Source organism: Micropterus dolomieu, linkage group LG06 (genome assembly GCF_021292245.1).
Source record: "Micropterus dolomieu isolate WLL.071019.BEF.003 ecotype Adirondacks linkage group LG06, ASM2129224v1, whole genome shotgun sequence".
In the NCBI taxonomy this organism is placed as follows: Eukaryota; Metazoa; Chordata; class Actinopteri; order Centrarchiformes; family Centrarchidae; genus Micropterus; species Micropterus dolomieu.
The window spans coordinates 10,179,640-10,203,072 of record NC_060155.1 but is presented as its reverse complement, the minus strand read 5'-3'; the positions used below and the strand labels follow the sequence as shown (position 1 = coordinate 10,203,072).

Here is a 23,433-nt window from a genome sequence, read left to right as displayed (position 1 = left end):
GTATCACATTTAGAGAGAGTGAAGGAGAGAGAGAGAGAGGGTTGACTACCTTATAAACTTTGAAAGCCAAAGTTTAGCATTGTAATTTCACTTACTTCACCTACTTTATTTAAATAATTTTTATGAAAAACGTTTTGATTGTTTTGATCAGTGGACCCTTACAGCCTAAGGGAATATAAATAATTGAGGAACGGACACACATATTCTGACTTTATGACCGCTTAAAAGGTAGAGATTCACTGCTTGTTTTCCTGTCTCTCTTGTTTATTATGCCTGTAAATCTGAGTCAATAATACTTTGGTGCTAATTGTTTCCATAAAAATGAATTGAACGATTAAATTGTGGACGCTAGTCCTATACTGCAATCTCTGCCATTCACCTGAAAAGTAGAGTGTAGACGCCTTAGATCATCATCTTGATCTAAAATCGTCCGATTGCCCACCGTTACCGTAATGGAATCCAAAGATTCTTTGTCTCTTTGTAATGAAACACTCTTTACAGTATTGCTGGTCATTGTGTCCTCTGATGGTGAGTTCAATTGTACATCTGGAGAACATCTTTCTGCTGGACGTGTTTGTGATTTTAAGAAGGACTGTGAAGATGGCTCGGACGAGGAGTTTTGTGGTATGCTTACAGTTCAGGAAAATATTTTCAACTCAGGTCTAATTTAAGTTCTTTTCATTAAGTCAGCAAAGAACATTATCACTTAACAATTTTAACTTGGAATTTAGTATTTGTGAAGGTATGACATGTCTTTTAAATGCACAAAAAAATAGTTCAATAACACAGAATAAACAACATGACACCGGGAACAAGAAAGCTTTGAGGTTATTTAATAAAATGTGTCTGTCTCCCATTTATTCACTGTGTTGCCCCCTCCTTGTTAAGGCTCATGTGACTTTGAGCATCATGCCTGTGGTTGGTATGACACCAGTGATGATATGTCCTACCACTGGAGATGGCAGGTGGCAAACATCACCTCAATACCTGGACTGGACCATACCACAGGAAGTCCCTTGGGTAAATATTAACCTACTGTCATGTTCCATTCTTGTCATTACTTGGTTGATAATTAATTCAGATACAGTGACATTTTAAATCTGTGATAAAAAATGTTTGGTTATATTTAGCCTTTGACAATCATCTTATTATTGGATATTTGTCTGCTGCATACAGGACATGTCATGCATATAGATGGAAAACAAGACGGTAGCATATTTTCAACGGCTAGATTGGAGTTGTCTGTAGACAACCTCGCAGCTCTGGGATGCGAGATCAGGTACTATAAATACTCTGTCCAGATTTCTTTTGTTAAGATATGTGTTTTAATTAGATATGTCCTTGACTGAGGGTGCATTATAAAATTATTTCACTACCTTCTGCGAGCTGTTGCCTGTTTTTGTAATTTGACTGTCAATGTGTTTCAGCTTCTGGTACCATATTTATGATAAGTCATCGTACTCGTCATCAACCCTTAAGCTAAGAATGGTCAGAGGCAGAACTGTGCGAGACTTGGTTGAGATTTCTAAAAGTACGACAGACAGTTGGGGGAATGCCACAGTCTTCATAGGTAATCAGCCGGGAGGATACAAGGTAAGTGAAATACCCAGTATGTATAGTACAGACATAGTAATACATTTAAATGTATTTTCTTGAGCAGGGGTTTTCATATTGTCAGGCAAGGGGACGTGGAGGGAGAGATGTGAGACAAAGATACAGTGTGAGGTGAAAGAGACAGGTGCATGAAAGTAAAGTTAGGTTTTAAAGTTTGGCCTGTAACAGTTGGAGCAGCAGCAGTGACACACAGCTCATTGAGGCCATCAAGGTACTTTTAAAATGCGTAGCACTCAATTGCCACAACTTGCTTAAAAAATGTTACTCCTTCATAGAGTCATACAGTAACTCAGTCAAATATGAGCACAAAGATACAATACAGTTCGCAAATTTTTAGATTCAGTGTGACCCACACTTTTGTTCAATATTATTCACCGATAAATAAACTTGCAAATAAACACCCATAAATCTGCTTAGAAATCAAAGGGAAAAAAAGACTCTTCTTACGACTGCAGAGCTTGCCTGAGCATTTTTAAGTTTTCTTCAGTGCCAAATTAACTTCTAATAGGTTTAGCATATTTCAATTGTGCCAATTAATTAATTCTCTGAATCCATGACAACATTATATGTCCTCTTTACACCCCCAAAGCATTATGGATAGGCCTATTGTAGATTCAAAATCCGGGTATGAACCTAGGTTTTTAATAGCTTTACTATTCTACATATTTTGTATCTGTATATGACTTTAATTTAATTTAGATTCACGGTGTAGGCGTTTTTTATTTCTTGATCTTTATTGTTCCTGTTTCCTATATATTAACTACTAATTTCTCCCTGGGGGATCAATAAAGCACTTTAGTACATAATCCTAAATATATTATGTTGCCATAAACTGCCAAACAGCAAACCTGTGCCTGGTAATATTCAGAAATCGGATGTACTGGTTGGTTTCTAGGGTTAAAGGACCTTTCATGTAGGTATAGTGTGTTGGCAGCTTTGTAGCTTAGGCTACACAATACAAAGGATTAGAAAATATATAAGGTATGTTTTGTATGTAGTCAGTGCAGCCATACTCAAGAAAAATTTGATTATTTCATCTTGTTACACCATAAGGTTGAATGTATTGTAGATTTTCTGAACAAATGTAGAATAAACCACTTCTCTTTCTACAGCTGCAGTTTTTATTCAGCCCTCCAATTTTCTCAGAAGCAGACGTTATGCTGGATGATATCAGCTTTGACAACTGTGGAGAGGGAGATGTCCCTGCAGGGTCAGACCAACTCTCGTGTGATTTTCAAAAAGACACCTGTTCTTGGTACCATGACTACACTGCCAGCCTTTTGTGGAAAAGGAGTAATGGGAAATATAATGAAGGCCCAACTGGGAATGGTGAATATCCTATTGACAGTATACTAGAATTTTGTTTTAGCGATGATTTTGTGGGATCTGGATTTTTTTTTATAAAATGCACAGTGTAAGCGCAGCATAAACTGAAATAATAAAGCCCTCAAATCTTTATTTTCCTTTAGTGCTTACAATATTAGATTACCACAGTCCAGTTAGTGATCCTGGAACCTTAAGGGTGCTAAAGGTTTAGGGGCCCAAGGCCTGATACAATAAACAAAATACAGAGAAGTAAAAACAAACTACAGCTAATAATTGCAACCATTCATAAAATTTATTAAAACTATGAAGATATCAGATAGAAGTGAATATTCAGTCATATAGTTTCCTTAAAAATGTAATCACATTTTTGATTCTCTAATACTAAATACTATTGACAAAATATTTTTGTTTTCATATATATGATTTAATTTTGTAAGCACACTGAGTACTTGATCATTTTTGCTCTTTTTTCTTCCTCTGCAGGCTACTACATGCTCATAAATACTGAGCTCAAACCACATATTTCATCAACAGCCAGACTCATCAGCTTCCCTCGACCTGCAGGTCAAGTCATATGTGTGAGCTTCTTGTACCACATATTTGGCAGCAGCATTGGTATGTGCATCACTGTTCAGTACACTTCCAAACACAATTAATTCCACAGGTATATACAAAAAAAAATGCTACTTTTCGGCACTTTTTTAAGATCCATATAATTCTGATTCATTCTAACTACAGTTACATAAACATCCATTTCTCTAATTCACAACTTATGTTGATATTCTCTTACTATCAGGTTCATTGAAGTTTATTGCAAAGCGTTCTGGTGAAGCAGAGACGGTTGTATGGATGAGAAGTGGCACCCAGGGAAACAAATGGAGATTTGCAGATCTTGCCTTCAACAGTGACAAACCAATACAGGTATTATTTTTGTGTATATTCCTCTGCTGATCATAAGATTGAAGGATATATTAGAGGATTTTTTTAGAATGAGAAGACATCTTATTTTCTGTGAAGAGCAAATAAAGAGCAGTTATCACAACATGTAGAAAGATGACCAAGAATGTGACTTCAAACTAGTATTACTTTTATCAAATACAAGTCTCTTATTTTTGTTTTTTTTATTCGTGTTTTTTACAACAAAAATTACCATTTTCTTTCTATTCCTATTGAAGTCTAATAATAACATTACATTTTTATAATTTACTCATTTAGCTGACGCCTTTATCTAAAGCGACTTACAATTGCTTTATACGTCAGAGGCCGCACGCCTTTGAAGCAACTAGGGTCTAAGTGTCTAATAACCTAGTAACAGGTTAGTTTCATTCAGGGCTAGTATTTCACAGTTTGTTGGGTTAGCTCAGTTTGTAGAGCGTAGGACTTCTAATCAAGGATTGCAGGTTTGACTCCTGCTCTCAAAAACTCTTTTTTCTTCTTTTGTTTGTTTTATATTATCCTCTCCAACACAGTTGTTAGGAAGAGATTCAGGGAAATCCAATCACACATTTCCCAACGGCTATTTCAAAGTTTCCGAAATAGCCGTCAGGAAATGTGTAACGTTAAATGGATTCCCCTGAATGAGAAGCACAGGAATTTCCTCTGCCTGGAAATGAATCAATGGTTGATGGATGTGGACCTACCTCCAGTCTCTTCATAAGAACTTTGTTGAAGAGGCTTCTGAAAAAGATACAAAAGAAAAAAATGTTGGTTTTCCGTGTGGATCAAACCCACAACTCCTGTGTATGCATGCATCCTGTGCTCTACCAACCTCACCTCAGATAACCAGTGACACTGATACACATGGTGAAATTACCATTAAACCATTGTGTTAAACTACTGTTTCATTATCTCGAGAAAACTATCCCGTTATCACAGGAAAACGGAGTTAAAGAATGTTTGATTCGATGGCCGCTTAGGGCTTCCGTACATGACAACAATACAAGAATATATTTTAATAGGCCTACTTTTTTAAAAAAAATTTAAACCTCGGTAGCAAACATATCGGTTATTTTCGCGCTTTGGTGGCATTTTGTATGAAGATTTTTATTTATTTTTTGGCCCACAACCATAGACTGTATATAAAACAGGACACAGGACAGTTAAAGACAGAGCTACACTTTCTAACCTCATGCCCCTAATACAAAACACTAAGACAAAAACACTTTGCAAACATTTCCCAAATACACCCCGAATTCAAATTCATATCAGACACACAGAAACTCTCCTATATACTGGGAGAAATGCCCAAATGTCAAATAATTGCTGCAAAATATGTCTCCTCGTGCCACGAAGTGAGGACAACCAGTGGAAACTCAGACTGATAAATAATTGTACAAAATTTTCAAATTATTATTATTTTGATTGCTTGATATTTTAGTAATTTTGTTTTTACATTTGATGCTAACTTCTTTTTTTATTATTATTATTATCTTTTTTCAATTAATTTATTTTTTTTGTCTATTAATGCACACACACACATTTACGGTATTATCTATTTATTTTAATGTTTTATATATATATATATATATATATATATTTTTTTTTTTTTTAACACTCACACATGCTTACTGTTTCATTTATTCATTTTATTTTAATTTTTTTTTTAACACACACACACATGCTTACTGTTTTATTTATTTATCTTATTTTGATTATATTTAAATTTTTTTATCACACACACAAACACACACGCATACTGTTTTATTTATTTATTTTATTTTTATTTTTTATATATTTTAATTTTTCTAACACAAACACACACACACTTTAATTACTTTACGCTTTAATTACTTGTTTAATGAAATGTATGGGGTTGATTGTTTATATGTAGTTTGTATGATGCTTTGGCAAAATTGTTGTTACACATTCATGCCAATAAAGCTAATTTGAATTGAATTGAATTGAATTATAACACAAGAAACAGCTCAAGCCGTGGGGGAGGGAGTGGGGGCTAGTAAGGGATGTGATTGGATGAAGATGAAAGAGATGGAAATGAAAATTACCCAATGGGCCGCTGTCCACGCCTTATGGGCCAATCATTTGCCCATTTTTAGTTATGTAAATAAATAATTTACCTTACACCGGCCCCAAAAGTTCATCGGCCCACCAGGCCTTTGTTCGGTATGCCGGATTACCAGTCCACCCCTGGCTTCAATGCACTTTCGATAAATATTTTTTCTTATTGACATTTTAAAACAGTAGCTCAAATAAATATGTTTCATGACAAATTTAAACTCTTTGTCCTCTTGAAACCCACACTTCAAATAATTTGTGACATTCTCCAGTTTATTATAGAAGCTGTGGTAGATGGAAAGCAAGGCAGCATAGCCATTGATGACATAATGGTGTCCAGCAGTGAGAATGGCGCTTGTCCGGCTGAGAGAGAGTGCACCTTCCAGGGCTCCCTGTGTGGTCTGCTGCCCCAACCGTCAGCAAACTTCACCTGGAGCCGGATCACTGGGGCGTCCCAACCAGCCAACTCTTCAGGCCCCGCCACAGATCACACTCTGGGGACAGAGCAAGGTCAGCAAGTCTTTGAGATGCAGCCTCAGCTGGCTCATCTTTTTTTGCCTATAGATATATCTCGTGTCGGCCTTTGATGTTTGCTCGGACTTTGTGTTCGTCCAAACAAGGAAAGTGGGGAGGAAGGGGATTGAGTTGACTATAAAATGGGCTCTATTTGTCCATCTGTCAAAGTCACCACCAGTCTGAATTTGGCTTGAATGTTAAAACCTGCAAAACATATATTACATTAATTGGTGTTGTAAGGATCCTATTTTTTTTTAAAGGTCAGTACTTCCACTTAAATGTGATATCAAAGAAAATAGACTGAGGAAAGACTGAGGATTATTTATGAACAAGATGAATTAAGTATTATTTTAGTATTAAAAAGTTTCCTGATGATAATGCATTGGAATAAATTATCAATTTATTCTGGTAGATACATTTGTGTGATCCCTTGCTGTATAAACCAGTTTACACACAAACGTACATGTTTGCACAAACACACACACTCAAATCCAAAGCAGCATGTCCGTAACTCCTCCGTACTGTATGTGTAGGTTATTATCTGAGTGCCCAGTTGTGGCGTCACCCTATGGGGTCCAGAGGCGCAGTGATGACTGCAGTGATGGAGCCCACCGCTCCTGGCGGGGAATGCCTCATGTTCTGGTACTACATGGAGGGAAGTGGAGTGGGTGAACTCAGTGTTTACCTTCAAACCCCAGACAGCCAGAGACGCTCCACCGAGCTCTGGACTAGAAGGGGAGATCAGGGGAAGCGCTGGAGGCATGGAAGATTGACCCTTGTCAGTCCCAACACCCCGTATCAGGTACCTGGTGATTAGGCATCAGAAAATGGTTGGTGAATAAATTATTGCCAGATCAGTGAACACTTGGACTAGCATCTTAAAACTGTGCAAGCTTTACACATTTAGTTGTCCTTCTCTTTACTTTCCTCCTTCTGTGACAGCTGCTTTGAAAAGTAGGAAATTCTGTGCTGCATTTTTAACAGAATCCAACAGCTGTGAATAATCCCTTGAGATGTACCATCACCACACATGCATATGTCTTCTTTTTTTTAGTTTACAGGGTTTTTTTTACAGTGTAATTTAGGCAGTGACATAAAACATTACAGTGTAATCACAATGATATGCAAGGAATAGTTCACATTCTTTCAAGTCTATCTTAAAACAATACTCACATGCCCATTTGTACATTGAATTACTTTGGTCGCTTTAATTCCTTTATTTTTTTTTGTTTTTTCTTATAAGACTCTGATGCCACACATCTTATTGCTCTCCGGATCGCTGTTGTAGATACCATTCAAATAATGTATTTACACAGTATTTTAATGTGTGTGTGTGTGCAACACTTGTTTTTGCCCCCATTCATCATGAGCTGAAAATGATTTCACTTTGAATTCAGCTCATGATGAAATGATGAATGGGGGCAAAAACAAAAGATGTCTCCAGTAACCATTACAATGGGAGAGTCCTGATCATGAAGGATCCCCAGAAGGGAACAATCCCATCCAACTACCAGCCAATAAAACTGCCTCTGCACAATGTGGAAGCTCCTGTTAGGCATCATAGTGGCCAAGATGAGTAGATACATGTCACAATAGATAGACAGGGCCCAGAAGGGAATTGGCAGTAATACCACGGGAGCCAAGCACCAGCTACTGGTCAATAGAGCAGTCACTCAAGACCAGGCAGACCAACATGTGCACCGCCTGGATTGACTACATGAAAGCCTACGAGTCAATGCCACATTGATGAATACTGGAATGCTTGGAAATGTACAAGATCAACAGGACACGATAGTCTTCGTCAAGAGCTCAATGGGACTGTGGAAAACAAGTCTGGAAGCCAATTCAAAGCCAATTGCACAAGTCACCATCAAGTCCAGCATATACCAAGGTGATTCACTACTAATATAGGTCTGAACCCCCTCAGCCAGATCATCAAAAATTCTGAACAACCATCAGTCACCTCCTCTACATGGATGACATCAAGCTGTATGCCAGGAATGAGTGAGATAGAAGGAAAACTCAGAACCGAAGGGGTTGAACTACAAATACCTTAGGATCTCGCAGGCAAACGGAAACTGTGAGGAGGCAGCAATGAAGTCTCCCACAGCCAAATACCTACACAGAGTAAGGCAGGTCCTGAAAAGTCAGCTGAATGGGAAGAACAAAATCTGGATTATCAACATATACGCCCTGCCAGTTTTCAGATACCCCGGTGGTATAACAAACGAGACAAAGGAGGAGATAGGGGCCACTGATATCAAGACAAGAAAGCTCCTCACAATACATGGTACCCCAAATCAAGCATCCTAGAGACTGTACACTAAACGAAATTATGGAGGTCAAGGGCTATTGAGTATCAAAACTGCTGTCCAGGATGAAACAACAAAGATCCTGGAGTACACTGGAAAGATGGACCCAAAAGATGAATGGCTAAGTGTACCTCAGGCAGCAAAAGCCCAAGGATGATGACAAGGAGGAGGATGAACCTCTATGGAGAGACAAGCAGCTGACAACATCAGCAACATCAATAAGAAGGAACACAACAAGCTCAAAAAATTCCAAGGGCTGAAAGATGAGCCGGAAAAGATGCAGGTGGTAATCAGAGCACTGGGGTTGTGACCCACAGTCTGGGAGTGTCTCTAGCAGATTCTAGGTAAAACATATGAAGTCTTTGTCCAGAAGAGTGCAGTCATAAGAACAGCTAAGACACTGCACAAAACCCTCAAACTCACAGCCCTCTTCAAGAGGAATGAGTGAAGAGAGTGTGTTTTTTTTTTTTATGATCAGTTAACAATAAATAAGTAAAACTAAATAAGACTATAATGCTGGAAAATACCAACAGCAATGAAATTGCTTTAGAAATGGATATCTTTGCTGTAGATATGGATGAGAGGACTCATTACAGCACTTTATAACTCTTTTAACGCACATATGGGCATGTGAGCATTGCTTTAAGACGTTTAATAGTGCATGTACAGCATGTGTGGATTCTCACATTCAACCTTTTCAGCAGAGACTCTAGTTTGAGAGAAGTCTGCTCTTCCTCAGTAAATACATGTATACAATAATGAATAAACACAGTAACGGAAAATGTCCTATAAATTCAAATCCATTTGTCGTTCTGGGTGACAGGTGATTTTTGAGGCGGTGGTCGGGGATGGACCGAGGAGAGATATCGCCATTGACGACCTCATTGTCCTTAATGACGCATGTCCCCCACCAGGTTGTGAACTTACTTTAAAGTTAAAACAGAAAATGGACGAAAGATGAAAATTAATGTATGTGGGTTTGTGGTTGGGTAGTTATAATTTGTGCATGCATGTATGAATGTTTGCATAATTCATGCTTATTGGTGTTATTCTTTGCAGGTTTTTGTGACTTTGAAATGGACTTCTGTGGTTGGGTGAACAGTCCTCCAGCAGAGACTGGAGTGGACTGGGACTGGCTGTCAGGTGAAAGTGGCGGTAATATATTTATTCCAAAAAAGGACCACTCAACAAATTCTGCTTTGGGTAAGTCACCCACATATACTTTAAGTAATGGCATCATAATGAGTGTAGCATTTTAGGCTGTATTTCATCTGATCTACCACTCAAAACAAGTAACTGCGTTCAAGATCTGAGCTCGCAAACTATTACCTTTCATGCTTTCAAAATGTGAAATTTTCGGTGACAGAAATATTCATGGTGTAAAATAGGCTAAAACATTGTAATAACGTTACACTTCCCACCTGGTTGCAGTAACGTTGTCTGTTATCACCTACTCCAATGGTGGCCTTGCCTTTTGCAAGGTTCATGGTGATGGAGGATCGCATCAGTCATTTAGCCAATTGATGTATATACTACTAGATGTCCAAATTAAAAATGTTCATGTATATGAGAGAGAAGTTTCTTCTGGGTCATTGTGCTGCTGAAGATTTTGGAATGACAAGATTTCCCAATTCCTTTTGCTCTCTGATTCTGCTCTCCATGTATCAGAATCTCTGCAGACAGGAAATGAGGCACACATAGATAGTTGTGTGTCCAGTGATTATTACCAAAATGTTTCAGTGATACCTCATTTATCAATAATGAGAAATACTTTTATACTTTTTACATTTACTTTTTATAGAGTATGCTATGCATTGGTAAGCTATAGATTTCATTTCAAGGCATATTAACTATGTATCTTTTAAACAATTTTATGACTTCCTTGATTTGTGGGACATGTCAGTTAGTTTTATTTACAAATAAATTAGTTTGAATCAAATTGTAATTCCAAATCAAAAAATGTCCAGCTCTTCTTTTGTCCCTTGTGTGTGCATTTTTGGTGGGTGTATTAAGCTAAAGCTTCTCACTTTAATCTACTGCAGCTGCAGTTGTGCATTTTTGCCTAATTTGATTGATGGTGAAAGTGATTTTAATGCAGTAAGAAACTGGAAAACAGTGATTTCAACATTTCTCCAACCCCCCGGCAGGACTCACTATATCTAAAATCCTGGCTACCGCCGTGAAGGAGGACTATTGATTTTGTCCCCCGTCACTTATACTGAAATTGCATAAGAAGGAGCTCTCTGGCTGGTATGAACAGGAGGAGTCATTGTAGCAAGCGAAACCTTTTTCAATGTTCATTTGGGGACCTGAATATTTTTTGTGACATACTTGAAAAATTGTGAACCTACCACACTTTAACAGATGGGCTGGTAAGGTCTCAGTTGGGTAAGCGACAGAGTAAGATGAACCTTTCCACTTACTAAGGTACCTATTATAGCAAACTGTGTGATTAATGGAGCCACTCAGACTTCAGCTGATTAATAGTCATAATGTGAATCTAATATTATGCAGCTTTGTGCAGGTGCATGGCGCAATATTTATTCTAAATATTGTGTTGTATTTACTCTCCATAGGGCACTTTGTATTATTCAGTTCATATAAGTATAATAAAGAAGAAACTGCCCGACTGGAGAGTGAGACAATGCAGGCAGTAGACCGAGCTTGCCTGGAGATCTGGCACTACACTGACGGATGGGCAGTAAATAGTAAGTACAGTCTTTTTTAACTGTGACAGTAAGCACTGGTATGGTCACTTATTTTGTTTACAATTTTCTCATGTATTTTATGTAGATTATAAAGCTATATTTCAATATGCACTATCTACTGAGAATGGTAACTGTATTGTTAGTACTGTTAAAACTGCAGCCAAATATATGTGTGTATATATATATATATATATATGCAGAATACACATTCAATGAAGAATTTGATAAAGAACATTTCATACTTTCAGACAGTGTAGAATAAGATGGAAAATGTATGTTAGGGGTTTAATACTCACTGGGGTGTGAGAACCAATCATGGATAAGGAGAAACTTTCTCAAAATCTGTAAATAAATGCACATTGTGGTGCTTCCAGGGCCCTCAGCCATTAAACTGACAGTGTTAGTAAATGAGACTGCTGGACTGCGTTCTGTGTGGAATACAAGTGGATATATGAATGGCACATGGATCCAAGACAGGGTGGATTATAGTGCATCAGGGCTTCATCAGGTAAATATTTGCTGATAAATTCATAATATATCCTGATAAGTTTTCTTGAGAAAACACCGCTCCTAAATGAATCAGTGCACATTTCTAAATTAACCATCCTTCATCACAGATTATTTTACAAGCCAGTTGTCCAGCTTCAAAGGAAGGGAGCTTTGCCCTGGATGACATCCACATCATCAGGGAGAAGTCTTGCAATGACATTATCCCTACAACCACCCCAAACCCTGCCACCACAACCACCACTGCTCCTGCCTCTGCTATGGACTGCACTTTTGAACAAGGTGACTCTTGTAAAATCGGTTCAGAAATGACTGTGAATTCTCAATTTGTTTTGTACTTAAAAAAAACCCCAAAAAACCTTAAATCCTTGCTGGCAGGGTTACTGCAAGTCAGGGCTTGTTGTTAGCATGTTTGAGAGCCTTGCTTAAGGCACTTAAAATCTGTTTCAGCAGCAGTGAAGTAAAATCAGCTGACTTGAACATATTTGACTTGACAGATATTTTTTTTCAAAAACTAAAGGCTACTAATACTTATTCATTGTGTTTTTTAAAAGATCATAAATGTAGTAACATACATTATCATACTGTATCAGGGGCAAGATAAATTATTTACCGATATATATCTAATAATGTGAATTTTATCCATTGTTTCGTGAACATCTTAGTTTTACTTGAGGCTAGTTGAGTAGTATTTGCATTTGGATATTTGCATACTTTGAAGTAAACATTCTATTGTCTATTTATCCTGTTACCCATTTTACACATACAATATTTTAAAATATAAGATTGTATCTTGTAAATCAGGTCCATGTAGTTGGGTCCAGGAGGTCAGTGATGATATGAACTGGACTCTCAGAAGTGGACTTCAAGTGGACCAGCCTTGGGATGGACCTCAGTATGATCACACTATTGGAAATGATCAAGGTATTGACAGTTGACAATAATATATGCATAATATAAGCATTCAAGAAGAAACCTGAAATCATATGTAGCAACAGTACTTCTGTAAAGACCATCAGACATCTGTGTAACTGTTGTACTGTATGTGCTAGTAGTCAAAACAGTGTTTTTAGCCAAGGTAGATACATTATAACTGTGGATACAGAAACAGAAATCAACAATAAATTTGACGACTGATTAACATTTTTAGGGCAGGTCTCTGTAACGATGTGGGCACAACAGTCTCTGAATTCCGTCACTTGGTAACATGAGTCCCATTTTGTCCAGACCAGATCTTTAGGAGCAGAATTAAGTCCATGCTGGGCCAGCATGGCTCCTCTCCTGGCTCTCTTTCCTCTCCTCAGAGCGATCACCGTGGTCCGCCGCGGTGCCTTGGCCAAATTGTGATAGCTAGACGACTGGGTCAGAGCATCTCTAAAACTGCTGCTCTGAGGGGCGTTCCTGGTCTGCAGTAGTCAGTACCTATCAAAAGTAGTCTAAGGAAGGAAAAGCAGTGAAACGGCGACATGGTCATAGGTGGCAAAGGATCACTGATGCATGTGGGGAGCAAAGGCTGGCTCGTGTGGTCTGATCCAGGACAAATTGCTGAAAAGGTTGAAGCTGGTTCTGATAGAAAGGTGTCAGAACACACAGTGCATCGCAGTTTGTTGTGTATGTTGCTGTGGAGCTGCAGACCAGTCAGGGTGTTCCTGCTGAGCCCTGTCCACTGCGGAAAGCACCTACAATGGGCACGTGAGCATCAGAACTGGACCACAGAGAAATGGAAGAAGGTGGCCTGGTCTGATGAATCACGTTTTCATTGTACATTACGTGGATGGCCAGGTGCGTGTGCGTTGCTTACCTGGGGAACACATGGCACCAGGATGCATTTTGGGAAGAATGCAAGCCGGCGGAGGCAGTGTGATGATTTGGGCAATGTTCTGCTTGGAAACCCTGGGTCCTGCCATTCACGTACTTTGACACATATAACCTACCTAAGCATTGTTGCAGACCATGTACACCCTTTCATGGAAGCGGTATTCACAGATAGCAGGGACCTCATTCAGCAGGATAATGAGCCTTGTTCAGGAAAGGTTTGATTAACACGAGTTCAAGGCGTTGACTTGGCCTCCAAAATCCCCAAATCTTAAACCAATCGAGTATCTGTGGGATGCGCTGGGCAAAGGTCTTAATCCACGGAGGCCCTACCTGGCAACTTACAGGGCTTGCTGCAAATGTCTTGGTGCCAGATACCACAGAACACCTTCAGAGGTCGGGTGGAGTCCATGTCTCAATAGGTCAGGGCTGTTTTGATGGCAAAAGTGGGTCTTATACAATAGTAGGCAGGTGGTCATAATGTTATGGCTGATGGGTGCACGTTATCACTTTATTGCTATTCCACCATTCAAACCATAAAAAGTTGGCACATACTGCAGATGTCAGTAGTAAGTGTTCATAAACAAAATAACTAATGCTGGGTTGAATGGAAGCACCGCCTTGTCAAATATGAAATGGAATAAGGAGCTCTGATCTTGCACTATGTTGTATTCAGTAATTTGCATCACATTCTTTGTCTACCAAGGTTTCTTCTTACTGTTGAATGGATCTGGATCTAAGGATGGGGAGAGAGCAGGCATCTTTGTTCCTGTCATCAATCTTACATCACATATCTGTGTTGGATTCTGGTACTACATGCTCGGGCCTTCAGTATCCACCTTGGATTTGCTGGTTGAGACAGTATGCATTCTCATTAGTACTACTTCACACATTCTTACAATCTTTGCTTCCAGTGTTCTTACTTTTTACTATAATTACTTGCTTTGTTCTAGAAATCCTCTGAACTGTTAGTCTGGACTCGCCAAGGAACCCAGAATCCAGAGTGGATTAATGCACAAGTAACCATCAGCATGAGCAATACAATGCGGGTAAATTTAATTCAGCTACATTTTCATGTTTGCTCTAAAGCCGAACCAATGCTGGATTTTTAAGGGTGATGCCCATATCAATATGTGAGAGTTATCTACTGATGTATATAGGGATACCACTATGCAATAGGCTAAATTATCGGTAGGGATCAAATCTGCACATGCATTTCATTTATTTAATTTAATTTATAGGGATAGTTTTGTTAATACAGAATTCAGAAACAGAAGCATTGTCTTTCTTGTATTCAATATTGTATGTATTCCTCCTTCATCCACAGGTGATGTTCACTGGCCACAGAAACACCAACAGTAAAGGATTCATTGCCATTGATGACATTACAGTGAGGGACGGGCCCTGCAGTAATCAGAGTACGTAAACACAGACCAACCAATGGCTGATGTTCACAGGAAGTCAAAACATCATTACAGAGATTATTACAACTTTCCTCTTTTTTTACACTATTTTAGATGTGTGTGGGTTTGATTCCAACCTGTGTGGCTTTGGCAACGATGTCAGTCATAAGGGTCGCTGGGGTCACAAAAGAGCCTCAAAAAATCAGGTGGATCACACCTATGGAACTGAAAATGGTCAGTACAAAACCAACCAACGTCTTGTTGAGAATACGTGAAAGAAGCAGAGAAATTGTGGTCTCACCACCACTAGATGAAGGTTTTAATGTAAAGTGAATTAATAGTAAGTCAGTTAAACCTGTGTTTTTGAATGGTAGTTCCCAACATGGGAATCAGAACCCCACAATATGGGGGAGTTGGGTCTCAGTGTAACTCTGAACAGGCTCCAAATATAATATAATTAAAGCAGAGCAAAACAATCAAAAACATCAGTCATGCTGTAACTGAACAAAAAGACCATAACTGCCTTTGTAACAAACTCTGTCTTTGTTGTAGGTTACTACATGACTGTGATGATATCAAACTCGACACAGAATGAAGTAGCTCAGCTGCTCACACCTGAGATCACCTCAGCTGCAGAGTTATGTGTACGCTTCTGGTGAGTCCAGTGCTGCCGTCACACACATTTATACACTGTTGTCTAATGCAGATTTTAATGTTTGTGTATCTACTGTATTTGTTCAGGTACTGGTTACCTGCAGGGCCTTCCGACATCCTCGCCGTGCATGTTCTGCGGAGCGGAGAGCTGGGTGATGCACTTTGGCAACGATCTGGAGCGCCCTCTTCAGGCTGGGAGGTGGCAGAGGTCACTGTGTCCTCCCCTGCAAAATTCCACGTAAGCTGGTTTTTACAACGATCCCTCTCCTCGCACACTCTGCAAATCAAATTGTCTCTTTCCCAGTGAGTCGCTAAGCTGCTTCCTGAAAACGTTTATGTCCTTCACCAGGTGGTGTTCAAGTCAGTCTATGTGCCAGGCACTAACTCTACAGTGAAATTAGACGATATTTCTGTGAGGGATGGGGTCTGCAGTCCTCCAGGCAGCTGTGACTTTGAGTCCGGACAGTGCACCTGGGTCAATGTCCCTAAAGAAGATGGACATGACTGGGTGCTGGCCAGTGGAGGCTTCCAGGGTCCACCGACAGACCACACCACTCAGACCCCAGAGGGTACGACTTTAGATATACTTCAATATAATAAGATAAACATGTAACAAAAGTAGAATTCACATATCTCCATTTTATATTAGTGAGCCCCAGTAAAAGGATCTTTTAAGACAAAGAAACCAACAAACAAACAAAAAGTCTTTATATCAGACCCAACAATATGTCAGGAGTAAACGTACTGAATTTTTTCTCCAGCAAGGTGACCACAAACACAACTGCAATTGCTAGTGTCGCTCTGCTTGATGTCCAAATATATATACATTCACTTTCACCATATCAACTTTTTAAGGTGATAAAATGTCAGTTTTGTGGTTACACCTTGTTCACAGCTCCAAACTCACCCCGGAAATAATTTATTAATGCAGCTATAAAATTCCGCGCCTTTAAGGGTGCCAGTAACTGTGGAGGCACAAAATGATGATTGGTACTAAATTAACATGTCCAAAGAGAGGAATATTATTGACAGTTTAAATGTTTTGGAAAATGTGACAGTTAGCTCTACAGCTGTCTATGCCTAATATGAGGCACTGCAGTTGCTGTTTAACTGACATAGTCTGTTACTTATTAACTTCTCCTTTTATCCCTAACATATGTTCTGTTGCTGACATTACCACCTCCCTGCCCCACAAAGAATTTCCTTATTTCTGATCTACAATGAAAACCTTGAAAATCGTTAGAAATTATCATATTTCTCTCTATTAATTTTGATCCTAATCAACTCCTGCACTAAGAGTTTGAATAGTGCAGAAATGAGCAGTATTGATAATTCATTCACAGCTGATAGTTTGCACTTTGCATTATATTTTTATTCTTATTTTTGCATTCAGGTTGGTTCTTGTTGAGCTCATCACTGCACCAAAACCACAGCAGTCTAGCACAGGTATTGTCAGAATGGATCCAACCGAGGAACACCACTTCCTGTCTCACCTTATGGTACCGTATGAACAGCAGGTCAGCAAAAGAAAATGACAAGCCACCACCCTTTTCACAACATACAGTGTGTGACAATGCAGAGGATGCACTTTATCCTGTTTAGTTTCCTCACTGACTTCCTCATGAAGTATGCTCAAGTGTCATTTAGGCATGAATCACCTGCCCCCCTTTGTGCAAGACTGAGAATATTATGTGGCAGAGTTCACTCTTTACTCTCTGTTGAATGAAAAAGACCTAAAATCAATTTTGAACATAAAAATAATAGTTTCAGCATATCAGCATGTATTGTGTTATATACAATATTTGTGTCATTGTAGCACAAATGAAACAAGTAATAGTTAAAAAATGAGTGTCTATGTTTGCAACCTCACAGCAACGTCCATGATTTTCTTTTTTTTTCTTTAAATAAAAACTTTTTTGGAACACAAAAACTTTGCAAAGTGAACAAATGCTTTTTGTTTAAACTAACTTGACTCAAATTGTTTTCACGTATCATATAACAACATCACATTTGTCTGATGCTTGTCAGTGACTCAGGGACATTGAAGGTGTACATGGGTTCAGGGCCATCGGAGGAGGGTCTGATGTTCAACAGCACCAGCAGCAGACGCAGCTGGACCAGGTTCTCTCAGTCTATAGAGAGGAGCAAACCTTTCCAGGTAACCCAAAACGGGCTCAGTGGTAGAAATAATACTAATAATAATTATAATATGAGAAATAATGGATATTTTAGCAGCAATCTTTACTGACTCCCTACAACAACCTCATACTCAGCTGCTGATCGAAGCACAGGCCAACAACAGAGGCTTTATTGCCATTGATGACGTCAGTGTCACACCAGGCCTTTGCCAAGGTACTGATATTGTTTATTATTCCTTTAGTTTATGACTGAAATGCATTTGATGATAATTAAGTAGTAAAATGCATGAAACTGTTTTCTTTTTCTGGTAGTGAATGAAACAAGTTTGGGATTTTTGGGTTGTTCATTTGAAAATGGCACGTGTGGCTGGGAGGACATGAGTGTTGGCCAGGTTCAGTGGACGAGAGGAAGGAATGCTACTGAGAACATTGGACCCTCTGTGGACCACACAGTGGGCACTGAACTGGGTGAGATCATACACTCTTATACTACCTTTATTTATGATGGGACAAGTTATCTGCAAATGGACTGCTTTACCGTTATACAGAACAGACTGACTGTCTCATACTGGAGAGATTCAAATCAATGCCCTTCTCTAGTCTTGAGGCCACTGTCACAATTTCACAATGCAGTAGTAAAAGTCAGAGCAAAGGGGTTACCAAAATTGTTGATGCTCCACTGGAATTAAATCAGTAAAAACATAAACATAATCTGTGTGCAGGATACAAGTCTGGACTCCATTCATAAAATAACCCAGATTACCCATAATAGTTACAAACCGCCAAAGAAGGCAGCATCAAAATCTTTTAGCCATTATTGATCATTCATTTCTGACCAGAAAAATATGTTATGGGTGTTATAATGAGAAGTTTGTGACAAGAGTAAAATATGCTCAATATGGAAGTGAGATGTCTCTTGTGTTTCCCCTTTTTCAATATGTGTGGTGGCAATGCTGCCTGTGGGTAGTGTTAGCCACAGTTTCTACATCCCCATCCTTGTTTTGTTCAGACTTGGGCTTCCTCGATTTAAATGATATAGTCTATGCTAAACTTGAAATCTATACTTCTGTGATTTGTTATTGAGTTATGCTGTTATGTAACTTCCATCACACCAAAATATATGACACAGGGCTCTGAAACAGGTGTCAAAAATTGGGGGAAACCACAAATCATGATGCCTCCTCATCAAAAAGAATCCAACAGACCACACATTGCATACCGAGTTGCAGTTCAATTGAATATGAAGGAAGTTTATTATCTGTAAGCTGCATACCTGTGAAGAAAAATGCTCTATTCACTCTCCAATTCTCCACCATTGTGCTAAAACCTCTTCACCACTTATCCATACCCTTTCCATTTGGCAGATCTACCATACTTAAAATTTTCTACTGCAATGGTTTTGTACTGCTAACTAGAGCTGCAACAATTCATTGAATAATCAAATAGTAATTAAAGTAATTGCCAGCTGTTTTCATTATTGATTAATCTGTCATTTTTTAATGAAAACATTATCTGATTTCAGCTTCTTTACTCCTCTATGACAGTAAATTACAAGTATTTTGGTTGCAGACAAAACAAGACATTTGAGGACGTCATCTTTGGCTCTGGGAACCTCTAATCGATATATTTCACTTACTTCACATTTTATAGACCGAACAACTAATCAAATTCAATAACAAGAAAATAATCGACAATGAAAATAATTGTTAGTTGCAGCCCTACCACTGATTCTTATGTGATTCTTTCAGGTTGGTACATGGCAGTGCAGTCTGACCGAGGAGAACAAATGAGCCCTGCTGCCATGCAGAGTCCCAACATGAAACAGGCCAGCGCCACCTGCACACTACACTTTTATTACAACATGTATGGAGAAGGTATGTTTTGAAAATGCGAGTGTAAGTGTGCAGCCAATAAAATAACATCTGCATGTAATCTTTAACTCTGTACATTGTTACAGACATAGAGGAGCTGAGTGTGGCGCTAAATGGGGGCTCCAGAACCACCACGCTGTGGTGGCTATCTGGTAACCATGGAGATTTTTGGCATCACGCTGAGGTAACGGTTGGTCGAATGCCTCAGGACTTCACCGTCCTGTTTGAAGCCTCCAGGACCTTCACCAAGCCTGGACACATTGCCATTGATGACATAGATTTTACAAACTGCACCCTGCCTGGTAGGCTACCTGCTCTACCTGCACACTCTACAATGGGTTTCTCAGCCCCTTTGTTAAGCTGATCTATGATATATTTGGCCTATTTGTTTTTTCTTCTCAGAGCCCCAACCCTTATGTCCAGAGAACATGTTCACCTGCAACAACAGTGTGTGTGTTGAGCACAACCAAGTGTGTGACTTCAGTGATGACTGTGGGGACTGGTCTGATGAGAACAACTGTGGTGAGATATCATCATTAAGTACTGTTAAATATGTTAGAATTACTGAATTCACCAGTTCACATATATAAAGTCCCGTGCACTCTCCGTGTGCTGAAGATTTACAAAAATCAGCAGCTTAAAGTCAGATATTAGCTAACCTAGAAGTTAACAGGATAGTATGATCATTAAATCAGTTATTCTGGCACATAACACAGAATAGTTTTGGTGAAAAATGTAGTATTATTTAGTCTTCACCTTGTCCTGAACATTGTTTATAATTTCCCTTAAAAGGGTTCAAAGTTAAGTACATTTTGAAATTGGATTAGAGTAATTTAAACTTATAAGCATTAATAATGAAACATTTGATTTATAATAATAGTATGCGATATGAATTTTTTTGCAAGTTTGTGTGTCTTTTGGAAATGTATTACACATTCAAAGAGCATTTGAGACAGAACATTTCAAGTTTCAAGTATTTCAAGTAATTTTTCAATCAAAAATGACAAACATTCTTTTTAACATCTCAAAGGCTAAAATTTGTTGCTTTTCCCTGTCTTACATTGGAGTAAGTTGAATATCACGGTGGGCTCTAGAAAACTGTCATTGGCATTTTTCATAGTTTTCTGATGTTTTATAGACCAACCTAAGAATCACTTAATCATTAAATTAAACAACAGATTACTAATGACAATAAGTGTTGTTGCAGCCCTACACATCTACAGGTTGATGGTTTTGGTGAGCAGTTTATGACTTGTTTACATCTCACTCTCTTTTATCTGATGATAACAACGCAGAGCAACAAGGTCTTGTGGAGCGCTGCAGCTTTGAACAGGGCCTGTGTTCCTGGGCAGAAAGTGATGTGGACACACCTGGAGCTGAGTGGACGCATCACAAAGGACAGGAAGCCTGGTCCGAACATGGGCCTCCCAGGGATCACACCCACAACTCTGCTGCAGGTATTAGTCTCTCCTGGCACTGAGATAATCCTTATGGGTCTGAATAACTTGCCTGACTAGATGGTTAATGTACTCTTATTAATTGTCTTCTGTAATCAGTAATGCTATACTTCAACATTTCACTGCATTGTTTAATTTCATGACACAGGTCACTATGTCATCCCTGGGACTCACCTGACTGAGAAGGGCCAGACGTCAGAGATTCTCTCCAGAACCTTATTACCCAGCTCTAACTGCACTGTGAGTAGACGTAGGTGGTAAAAGCCATTTTCGAGTCAAGACATTATTAACAAGTATAATGTTTACCATGTTCAACATCTCAGTTTAACGAGTTATGGGAATGCCATTAGCATGCATCTCAGATGTGTGTTTAGTTTGTTATGACAGCCACATCAATCTCTGTATTTATTGCTTTATTTATTTGGCACAGCACAAATAAAAACTTCTGAATGCTTCTGAATATGTTACAGTGATAACTTGCTTCTATTTATGAGTGTGTAGCTTTTATTATCTGTCTTAGGTTAATCTCTGATCTGCAGGACGTTATTAACCACTCTTTAAGGTTGAACATAAGACTGTTCAGCTAATTAAGCAACAACAAATAGTTAATTCTTGTTTTCAAAGCACATCATCACCTTCTTTTCTGTACCTCACTTCACTGTGATGACACTTACTTTATCTATATAGGTGAGATTCTTCTACTTCAGCCTGGACGATGCTGCAGCCAGACTGACAGCCCAGTCCAGGACGCTACAGTCTGGTAGCGATGACACTGTGCTGTGGCTCAGGGAAAACTCACAGAGTTACAGCTGGCAGAAAGCAGAGGTCACATTCTCCTCCTCAGACAATAGCAAGGTCAGTGAACCACAGGCAGCTAAATAAATGACATTGAATCTCACATTTATAATAATAATATAATATAATAATAATAATAATCTTTATTTGTAGAGCACTTTTCAAAAACAAGTTACAAAGTGCTTTAACAAGTGTAAAGACAATAATACCCAAGAGACAATAATACAAAAACAATACAAGAAAAAAGCATGAAAACATTGAAAAGACTAAAATACACGTTTAAGATAAATATAAAATTAGTAAAATACAATAAAATAAAAGGGATAAAATAAAGTCAAATAAGATCGGGAAAGGCTCTCCTATAAAAGTATGTTTTAAGAAGGGACTTAAAAGAGTTCACTGACTCAGCCGACCTGATTTCCTTGGGCAGGCTGTTCCAGAGCTTCAGGGCCCTGACAGCAAACGCTCTGTCCCCTTTAGTTTTCAGTCAAGACTCTGGAACAGACAACAGACCTCTGCTCGAGGATCTCAAGGTGCGTGCTGGTGTGTATGGGACTAAAAGGTCAGAAATATAACAAGGCGAGAGGCCATGAAGAGCTTTAAAAGTGATCAATAGAATTTTAAAGTCAATTCTAAAACATACTGGGAGCCAGTGTAATGAAGCGAAAATAGGGGTAATATGGTCATATTTCTTTGTTCTGGTTAAAAGCGTGGCAGCTGAGTTCTGGACAGTCTGGAGTCGATCAATAGATTTTTGGGTTAAACAGGTGAAAAGGCTGTTGCAATAATCCAGGCGTGATGAGATGAAGGTGTGTAAAATGGTCTTGGTGTCCTCAAAAGTTAACATAGATCAAATTTTTGCTATATTTCTAAGTTGATATAAACATGATTGAACAAGCTTTGTGGTGTGCTGCTCGAAATTTAAATTACTATCAAACCAGACACCAAGGTTCTTTGCCACAGCCATCTGCTGGGACCCGATGACCAGGATTTCTGTTTTGTCTGAGTTCAGCTGGAGGAAATTATTTGACATCCATTTTTTAACTTCACAAAGGCAGTTGTTAAGTGAACTCAGCATTCCAGGGTCTGTGGATCTGACGGGCAAGTATATTTGTGTGTCATCAGCATAAATATGAAAAGAAATGCCATGTTTATGGATAATATGTCCAAGGGGAAGCAGATACAAGGAAAACAAAATGGGTCCTAAGACCGACCCCTGAGGCACACCATATTTAACTGGACAGAACGAAGAGACATAGTTGTTTACAGACACGCAAAACTTCCTATTTGACAGGTAGGATGAAA

At 38.8% G+C, this 23,433-nt stretch overlaps 1 protein-coding gene across 1 annotated transcript in view; it reads left to right on the top strand.

Annotated features, from left to right (window-relative positions):
• si:ch211-106h4.4 (MAM and LDL-receptor class A domain-containing protein 1) overlaps positions 1-23,433 on the top strand; it is a 67,210-nt gene that overhangs the window by 31,053 nt on the left and 12,724 nt on the right. The window contains exons 2-33 of the mRNA XM_046051118.1: positions 502-624; positions 889-1,020; positions 1,177-1,279; positions 1,428-1,593; positions 2,727-2,943; positions 3,424-3,555; positions 3,737-3,861; positions 6,225-6,462; positions 7,002-7,270; positions 9,604-9,694; positions 9,840-9,983; positions 11,357-11,488; positions 11,863-11,996; positions 12,106-12,277; positions 12,800-12,919; positions 14,517-14,671; positions 14,764-14,859; positions 15,138-15,228; positions 15,328-15,447; positions 15,766-15,868; positions 15,955-16,105; positions 16,217-16,436; positions 17,261-17,384; positions 17,896-18,025; positions 18,141-18,219; positions 18,318-18,473; positions 19,754-19,879; positions 19,963-20,178; positions 20,279-20,398; positions 21,172-21,333; positions 21,482-21,573; positions 22,021-22,188. Of these exons, the coding sequence (XP_045907074.1) occupies positions 942-1,020; positions 1,177-1,279; positions 1,428-1,593; positions 2,727-2,943; positions 3,424-3,555; positions 3,737-3,861; positions 6,225-6,462; positions 7,002-7,270; positions 9,604-9,694; positions 9,840-9,983; positions 11,357-11,488; positions 11,863-11,996; positions 12,106-12,277; positions 12,800-12,919; positions 14,517-14,671; positions 14,764-14,859; positions 15,138-15,228; positions 15,328-15,447; positions 15,766-15,868; positions 15,955-16,105; positions 16,217-16,436; positions 17,261-17,384; positions 17,896-18,025; positions 18,141-18,219; positions 18,318-18,473; positions 19,754-19,879; positions 19,963-20,178; positions 20,279-20,398; positions 21,172-21,333; positions 21,482-21,573; positions 22,021-22,188 (4,431 nt within the window). The 5' untranslated portion in view covers positions 502-624; positions 889-941. The remainder of the gene's footprint in view (positions 1-501; positions 625-888; positions 1,021-1,176; positions 1,280-1,427; positions 1,594-2,726; positions 2,944-3,423; positions 3,556-3,736; positions 3,862-6,224; positions 6,463-7,001; positions 7,271-9,603; positions 9,695-9,839; positions 9,984-11,356; positions 11,489-11,862; positions 11,997-12,105; positions 12,278-12,799; positions 12,920-14,516; positions 14,672-14,763; positions 14,860-15,137; positions 15,229-15,327; positions 15,448-15,765; positions 15,869-15,954; positions 16,106-16,216; positions 16,437-17,260; positions 17,385-17,895; positions 18,026-18,140; positions 18,220-18,317; positions 18,474-19,753; positions 19,880-19,962; positions 20,179-20,278; positions 20,399-21,171; positions 21,334-21,481; positions 21,574-22,020; positions 22,189-23,433) is intronic.